At 44.1% G+C, this 9,246-nt stretch overlaps 1 protein-coding gene across 1 annotated transcript; it reads left to right on the top strand.

The window, feature by feature from the left end:
• The first annotated feature begins 299 nt into the window (after positions 1-299).
• LOC119398770 (putative nuclease HARBI1) lies at positions 300-2,329 on the top strand. Its single transcript, XM_049417420.1, is given in 3 exon segments — positions 300-878; positions 1,468-1,679; positions 2,080-2,329. Coding segments are annotated over 3 exon segments (1,041 nt in total).
• Positions 2,330-9,246: the final 6,917 nt, after the last annotated feature.

The following is a 9,246-nucleotide window of genomic DNA, read 5'->3' on the forward strand; positions in this document are numbered from 1 at the left end:
CAATGCCGGCGCGCTGCCTGGGTTCATAGCATCCTCTCGCAATAAAACATAGTTGAAAGTTGGAGCTTCACCTTCTAGGATTTTCTTCGCATTTCACCTTTAACTCCCGTATTCACGAACGTAACTTAACCTTATGCTTATGACTTAAGTCGCCCTTAACCAAAAGTCCGCCCTTAACGCGTTTCAAGAACGAACCTTATACTTATCGCAAAACTTTCCTCGTACTTATCGCTGTCATAAGTAAGGTCCGGTTAAGGTAGCCTATGATCTACCTTAAGGCTTCCTTGCAGACAAACAACATGGCGGGGGACGACAACTTCGCGCAGTTCGTTGATTATGTGAACCGCAATGAAGTCATACTGAACGGCACAGCGTACGCATACGCGTCACCATCGCGGCGAACTCTCAAGGACCGACTGAACCCTATGGAGGCTTACGACAAGCACGAATTTTTGTGTCGTTACCGCTTCACAAAAAGTGCCGTGAAGAAGTTGCTCGCTGTGCTGCCTCTGCAGGAAAACGCCGACGGTCGTGGGTTTCCTTTGCCGCCTCTCATGCAGCTGCTTATTGCATTGCGATTCTATGGAGCGGGCACGTTTCAACTTGTGAGCGGCGACCTTGTCAATGTCTCGCAGCCGACCGTGTCACGAGTAGTCAAGCGGATATCTGCCTTGCTTGCAGAAACACTGTTTCCCGTACTAGTGAAATTTACCGAAGCGGCGCAAGTGAGTGGCGTTATGGAGGAATTCTACAAGATCGGCAAATTCCCGGGTTTCAGCGGATGCATAGACTGCCCGCATGTGCCTATCAGGAGCGCCGGCGGTGACAGCGCCGAAGTATACCGCAACCGGAAAGGATACTTTTGAATCATTTTACAGGTGAGTGCCCGCTTGAAATGTTTTATCCGCGGTTTGATACCGAAATGCAATTATATGCTGTGTTCAATGACGCTGGCACGACTTTGGGAACGTGATAGACGGAAGTCGCCAAGTAAACCATCGTCATATTGCGATGCGACTTTGCACTGCTGGCCTTCATCACTGATACGACAGATGTACAAGTTGCGATTGTCCTCTCGGGGTTACGTTTATCTGCACCAACATATCACCCCCCATCAAAATGCAATACTGCGGATAGGAGTTGAACGGACGATGCTGAATGGCGTTGTTGCCACGAAATCTCGGGAACCATTTCTCTTCTTATCCAGTGTGGAGTGCAATCGACATTGCAGGCGCTTCTCTCAGGACATCTAAAAAAAGGTTCCATGCTACTGAAAGTCATATGGCGCAAGGACCGCAAAAAAATTCGTGTAACGGAAAGAAGATCATCTAAATAAAAGGTCAATAAATAGAATATCATTGAGGCACATGATGCCACCACAAAATCTTAGCCAGCGCAGCATTTTTTTTTTCAATTTGCATTTACACTTTTAATGCCACTTCATTCGTAAATCTTGTGTTTTCACAGGGAATCACAGGGCCAGACTTGCAGTTCTACGATGTAGTGGCCAGCTGGCCAGGGTCTGCCCACGACAGCAGAATTTTCGACAGCAGCCGTGCCCGAGTGATGTACGAGACGGGTGCCATCTCCGGGATTCTGCTTGGAGACATGGGCTACGCCTGCCGCTCGTATCTCATGACTCCTCTCAAAGATCCTCAACGAGGCAGCCCCGAATACAGGCAAGCTTGTTCACTTATCTTAAGCAGTATTTCAAAACTTTTGAGAAGAAAATGGCCAGCAAAAATTGCTTAAAAGATTTTTACAGTCAGAGCCACTGAGCTAACATGGAAGGTCAAAAAACAGCCAAAACAGCATGGAAACACTTTTTATTTGCTCATTTTCAAGAATGTTTGGCCATTCACTTCAAGAGCTCGAAGCTGAAAAGCTCTAAACACAAAGGAGAAATGCTTTTACAATTTTCAAACAATAAATATCAACAATTTCACAAAATACAAAAAGAAAGTCAGATATATTTACATAGCATCCAAAGCATTGATTATTTTCATCTCTCTCAACGTTTCTACATATTGCAGAAACATCACAAGAACGCAAAGAAAAAAAATTGAACTAATTCTTCAGGTACAACAAGTCACAGTCACGAACAAGGAACAGTGTGGAACGTGTGTTCGGCATCTGGAAGATGACGTTTGCGTGCCTTCAAATGACGCTACAAATCGACACAAGCACTTCCCTCACAGTGATAACAGCATGTGCAGCTCTACACAACCTAGCCAGAATGCTGCGTGACCCATGCCCTCCGGATCTACAGCCCCAGACTGCACCGAGTGTTCAGCAGCCTACATCGGCACTGCCAAACGGACAGCTTTAGAAGGGAACCCAAGGCACCGACGGCTTTAGAAACCGTGAACGTATCATTAGAAATTATTTTTCCTAAATGTATGCAAACCTTGTTTTTAAAAAATAACAACATGATGGATATTTAAAAAGAAAGACAGTTTCTATGTATTTAAGTGGTGGAGGGTCAGAACAAAGTTGCACAGGTGCAGGCCATGGACAGTCTCACTCAATATGAATAGCAACACGGGTGCGCGTGGCTTGACAAACTCCAGGATCACCCATGGCTCCCACTGGCCCTTCTGCAAAATAAACACTGTTCTTTCGCTTGGCCATACTACCAAATAAGAAAAAATCATTTAGTTCGGAAAATGACGGCAAATTAAACGCATGCTTTTAGCTTGTAAAGCCACACACTAATGTGTTGCAAGTGATATTGAGCATGACTGTACAGCACGGTTCTTCAGTTATTGTTGGGATCCAGCAAGTGTTCGCTTGTCGGTCAGCCCAGACAACATTGTCCGTTCTACTCATCACGCCAGCCACCTGCATAGCGCGAGCTGTCACTTGAATTTTGTATGCTTTTGAGGCCCGTGTACTTAGATTTAGGTGCACGTTAAAGAACCCCAGGTGGTCGAAATTTCCGGAGCTCTCCACTACGGCGTCTCTCATAATCATATCGTGGTTTTGGGACGTTAAACCCCAGATATCAATTTTGTATGCTAAATGATCATCAAATGCTGAAATTGCTTGAGAGTTCTGTATTTAAGATACCTTATGCATGAATAAATGAATGCTACATGTTGTGCCTAAAGACAAGCGTCGGATTGAATTTTTTTCTGCATGAGCTTAATTTCAAGCTCAAGAAGAGCTTTCTTTGCCTTCAGGTTGTCAACTTCAAGAGCGTGCACAGCATCCCTTTTCTTTAATTTATCTCTCATAACCCTCATGCGGAGCAAATGCTCTCTTTTTTTTGTCTAGCCTCTTCAGCAAGGTTCGAAAGCCGAGCATCCAGCTCGCTTCTCACTGCTTCTTTCATTGAGCAGAATGCCCGGCTTCTACCTGCTGGCTTTTCTTGAGAAACTGCTCCCGTAGCCACAGGGTCCGGCTGGGTTGTACTGGTGTTCCTGGCTTGGTTGCGCCTCTTCAGCTGCAGTTGGCTGGAGATCGCATTGCCAGGGGTCGATGGCTAGGTCAGCAGCTGCAATGGTGTTACAATTGGAGAAATACTGTCATGCCAATTTCACAGAGCTTGCACTTCTGGCAAGTCGCTTTTACAACAGAAATGTGTCCATACATGCCCCATTTTCACCTTACTGAAAAAATACACAAGCGTTTTTACAGAACGCACTGTACTCTGCACATAAAGAACAATACACAATATAAGATCTCAAGCAGGCAGCAATACAGCACGTCCCTGTTTGAGCACCACAAAACAGGTTGACAAACGCATACTGGCCAAGGAGGTGAGCAGTGCCAGACCAGTACGTTTGCATCATAATAATAATATCTGGGGTTTAACGTCCCAAAACCACGATATGATTATGAGAGACGCTACGTTTGCATCATGTCAAGATGCATGCACTAATGTCTGCTGGATGTTCCCATTTCAGCTTAGGCTGTGGCATTAGCTCTCAGTGCAAATGACTTCATGCTGCACATATGTATACTATTGACAAACTACACACATTCACACTCACTCTGCTCATCTCTGTCAATGTTTCAAAATCTCCATACTATGAATTTGTGTTTTACAATGGATGATGGAGCAAACACTTAGGAAGTTTTGAAAGTCTTCAAGGTCACACAAATACATCCATGAGCACTGCATGTATTAACGTTACTATGATTAGCCATGTCAACACGATGCCACAGAGAAAGATGAAGCGTCCTATCGTTGTCATCCCACCAAATAAAAAAAAAGCCTTCCTGCTTTGATTGAACATTTCATTGAAATGCATAACAGCAGTGATGCCAGTGTTACGGTACAAGGGGGGAAATTTGGCTTTGTTGGTAAGACATTAAACGATATTTAGGGCAGAGTAACACAAGGAAGAAAAGGGAGGACACAACACGTGCGCTGAGTGAGTGCAACTGTTGGTGTCCTCCCTTTTCATCCTTATGTTACTCTGCGCTAAATATTGTTTCAGCATTGTGGTGTTACAATATAGCCTATCGTTTTTATTTGCTGCTTTGTAAAATTGGCAATCAAGTGTGACTTCTGAGTAGCCATCTATGGTGTCGCAATTCGTCTTTCTGCAACATATGTGACTGCCCAAATAATCAGTCGATATTAACATGAAATAATACTTGCCATCGGCTTCCATGCTCTGCCCTGGCTGAGTCGGTGCCAGTAGGGCTGCCACAGCTGGCGTGTACTCTGTGGCAGCTGTCACACGGCCAGTACGGTCACTGTCCAAGGGGTTCGTGAGCCGCGTGGCCATGTGCAAAGCAACTGCTCCCACCCTCTGCAATTCTTGATTCATGCTGCTTTCAGCAGGCGTGCCACCTCCTTATGAAGATCAAAATATCAGTGCATGAAACGTCGTGATAACAACACCTGTAGTCCTATATTTGCAGTTACTATAATGTTTTGAAGATGCCAGAAACATACGTGTGTTACGGTACAAGTGCCATACGTAACCATTCCTGGGACTGCGAATGCATGTATTGTAGGAGTTCGTGTCCTGCAAGTGTTCCAATGTTTTGCTTGTTCCTAGTATTCCACAATGGCATACTGACAAGCGTACGTTTTAATGCTAAAACGTTACTTGACTCCACTTGGCAATACAGTGGCAATGCACTAAGATGTGACACTGGTAGCATTCTCTTCACGGCTATATAGATTATGAGACAGCGACTCGAAGCAACTGATGGGATAATTTACTATAATAAACCTCATACCACTCACGTAAGCCTGTTGCGGAATGCCTAAGCGGGTGCAATTCAATTTGCCAATTTATTTATTTGCCGCATGCACTGCAACTACGCTTCCTGAATAAATTTCAACAGAAGGAGGTATCGTAGTCAAAATGTGCAAGAGCGAGACCTGGTAACGCTTCTAAACAGAATGGTGAAGCCTTCTTATTACAACAGATGGCAAGCACCCACATATAACATTGAAATGTAAGCTATCATAATAACGGTACATAAAACGTGTATGAAACGAAGCACAAATACATATTTTGGAGCGTGTTCGTTTGCAGCAATAGGCAGGGCTCCAGTTCCTCTACATCTGATGGACTTCTTTTTTATACGAAGCGCCCTCGAGGGAAATGAAATAACTCACCTGTTTTGAACACTTGCCCCGTGTCGTCGGCCTTGGCACGGCGCCACTTCTCCTTCAAATTGTCCCAGCATTTCTTCAGTGGCTTAGCCGTCCTTGGGTGAACATTCTGCCGGCGATTAAATTCAGTTGCGAGCTGGTCCCACGTTCTCTGCTTCCTTTGAAGGGACACGGCGTCCGTCCTCTTGTTTTCGAGCACCTCACTTTATTTGTTCACGAGATCCGTGAGGACGCCGCGCTCTTCATCAGTAAAATTCACCTTGGCGCGCCGCTCCATACTGATAACAATTTAATAAAAAAGATACAATAAAAGTACAGGAATAATAAACAAATCAAGCGAAATAAAAGAAACGCGAAAGATAACCACAAAACTACTACTCAACGGAGCACACCAATAACAGCAAGCAACAAATAAAAACGTGCACGAGAAGACGTCGAAATATTGAACACTTGTGGCAAGACGATAAATGTGCATTTCACCAAAAGCAGAAAGTGCTTTCACAAACGCTTTTGCTGTTCTACGTATGGGTGCTTTTGAGCATACTGTTATTGCTTTCTTGCAATAAAACTAACTTATTGCTGCTTGAAGTAATCATTTCGTAGCAAACATTTACCTACCCTCGCTCCCAAGGCATATACTTGACGAGTTAAGGGGACCTTTCATAAGGCGCTCTTATGACACGATAAGGTGGGTTTTCGAAACTCGCCTTTTCTTATACTTATACTTTTGTCGTCCTTTCGTAAGTAGCCTTACCACGATAAGTTAAGTTAGGTTTGTGAATACGGCGGTAAGCTTCCCAGAGTACCTATAGCCGAAAAGAGGCGAAAGGCGGGCTTCTCTGTACATGTAATAACGAAGGGATTAACAACGCAAACACCTGAAAAAGAATCGCGGGACACTAGCCCAAGCAGCCACCCTTGTAAGTTCAGGTTTTTTTGTTTAATTGTGCACTTATATGATCATCCGGATACTATGGGAGTGCCTGTCGATGGCTACGAATTAACACGTGCTTTAAGATATTGTTTTCAAGTCGAGCAACTTTTGTGACTTTTATTCACATGAAAGTCAGGTGTAAAAATCGCATGGAAGTCGAAAGACCTTTATGTACCTCTGATTATTTTATATGGTCATGTGACCTTTATTCCTTATTATCAGTCATATTCGTGGGGCCAGCGAACCCAGCTCTTCCTTTAGATGATTCATGGTCGTTCAAGATTTTTGTCACTATGATTAACTCACTTAAAATCTATTTTATCTAAATAAACAGATGGCAGTAGTAAGAGCTCCTAAAGTTAGCGAGTTTTTCGTATGACATAAGCGCGTAGTTGTAAGTACGACAATCTGTGGCTGTCGCAATGAGCTCGACGTAGTACATGAGAACTTGCTCAACCGGTCGCGTGTCTATACGAACAATGAACGAACATGCTGCCATCACCTATGACTTTTCACCTCACTGTGAGCACTGTAATCACGAGCACTGCAATTTCGAACACATGCTCTGGCTGTGCCCCTTTAATTCTGGGTCAGGATTATCAGACAAACCCTCCTGGGAGGCTGCCATGCGCAGCATGGAACTCGACCACCAACTCCTGGCAGTCCAGAGGGCCCGGGACATCGCCGAGAGGCTCCAGCTTCCGGCACCTTCCTGGGTGGAGCCACCTGGCTGAGCTAGCGGGACCTCCAGTCGCGTTCAGCTAGTGCCACTTTTGGACCACAATACAGTTCTGACTCACTCACTCGCCTATGACACGGCACAGAATAGCTCGGCCCAACCTGCAACCTTCACACATGATAAGCACAGGTGGAAAGTATTTGAATTCGCGGCTATTCAACAATTTACTGTTATTTAACCTGTCACACACGCAGTGATCATGGTCGAGGCCGATCTAGACCACTGCTCTATTTTTGCATCAAATGATGCCACATGGACACTTCGGATAGCAATTTTGTTTGCTATGATGACAATATATATTGTGACCGAACGTCTCGGTATTGATTATATGTGATCATCTATGCCATATGAAAGAGTTCTATACTGAGTATCAGTGCCGACTCTCGATCTTGATCGAAAAAAATATCGGCAGATCCCACGCAGTGTGGGAATCGATGTAATGCGAAGCAGCCAGCAAAGAGCTGCATACATCGTCTTATTTGTCATTGAGGCTCATAAAGTCATTGATTTCGTGACATCTAGTTCGCTATATATCGTGAGATTGTCATACATGCATGCGTGTACAATCTGCTTTATGCCATGCTAAAGAAACGTATATTCTGCTACATATATAGGATGCGTGACCTGCCATTTATGTTCGGCACTCCTGTCATGCCATACAGATTTAGGTATACATCCAGTTAACAAAATGGCCGCGAGTGCAGCATGAGCGTGGCGTCTAAATCATACCTACATGACATACATATCATGATTGTGTTACCACCTGTTATTTATGTTCGCCACACAGACGTCACGCAATACCAATTTTAGTCTATATCAAGCTACCGAAACGACCGCCAGCGTACCATGAGCGTGGCACGTAAGTCATGCTGTACATGACAGACGTGTTATGATTTTCATGTTAACTGCTGTTATTTGTGTTCGAAACAGTCACGTCGCGCAATACCAATTCCGGGGTAGATCAAGCTAGCGAAACGGCCGCCAGCGCACCATGAGCGTGGCACGTTAGTCATGCTGTGCATGACATGCGTGTCATGATTTTCATGTTACCACCTGCTATTTGTAGTCGTCACACAGTCACGTCGCGGGATACTAATTTTGGTGTATATCAAGCTAGCGAAACGGCACGTAAGTCGTCATGTACATGACATGCGTGTCATGAATTTCATGTTAATTCCTGGTAATTGTGTTCGTCCAACAGTTACGTCGCGAAATACCTATTTTGGTGTATATCAGGCTAGCAAAACGGCCGCCAGTGCACCATGAGCGTGGCACATAAGTCATGATGTGCATGACATGCGTGGCATGACTTTCATGTTACCACCTGTTATTCGTGTTCGTCACACAGTCACGTCACGCGATACCAATTTTGGTATTTATCAAGCTAGCGAAACAGCCGCGAGCGCACCATGAGAGTGGCATGTAAATCATGCTGTACATGACATTCCTGTCATGATTTTCATGTTAACTGCTGTTATTTGTGTTCGTCACACAGTCACGTCGAGAGATACTAATTTTGGTGTATATCAAGCTAACGAAACGGCCGCACCATGAGGGTGGCAGGTAAGTCATGCTCTACATGGCATGCGCTTCATGATTTGCACGTTAGGACCTTTCACCTATTTTCGTCATACACTCTTCTTACGCTATACCAATTTTGGTACATAGCAAACTAACGAAATGGCTGCAAAAGCACCAAAACAGTGGCATGAAAATCATGTCGTTCATGACATGGATATCATGATTTTCATGCTATGACCTGTCACTTATGTTCGTCATAGTCATTTTACGCCATACCAATTTTGGTGTAAAGCCTATATACAAAACGGCCAGGAGAGCACAAAGTCGTAGGCGGCTAGATAGATAGATAGATAGATAGATAGATAGATAGATAGATAGATAGATAGATAGATAGATAGATAGATAGATAGATAGATAGATAGATAGATAGATAGATAGATAGATAGATAGATAGATAGATAGATAGATAGA

The sequence above is a fragment of the Rhipicephalus sanguineus genome, chromosome 7 (genome assembly GCF_013339695.2).
Source record: "Rhipicephalus sanguineus isolate Rsan-2018 chromosome 7, BIME_Rsan_1.4, whole genome shotgun sequence".
In the NCBI taxonomy this organism is placed as follows: Eukaryota; Metazoa; Arthropoda; class Arachnida; order Ixodida; family Ixodidae; genus Rhipicephalus; species Rhipicephalus sanguineus.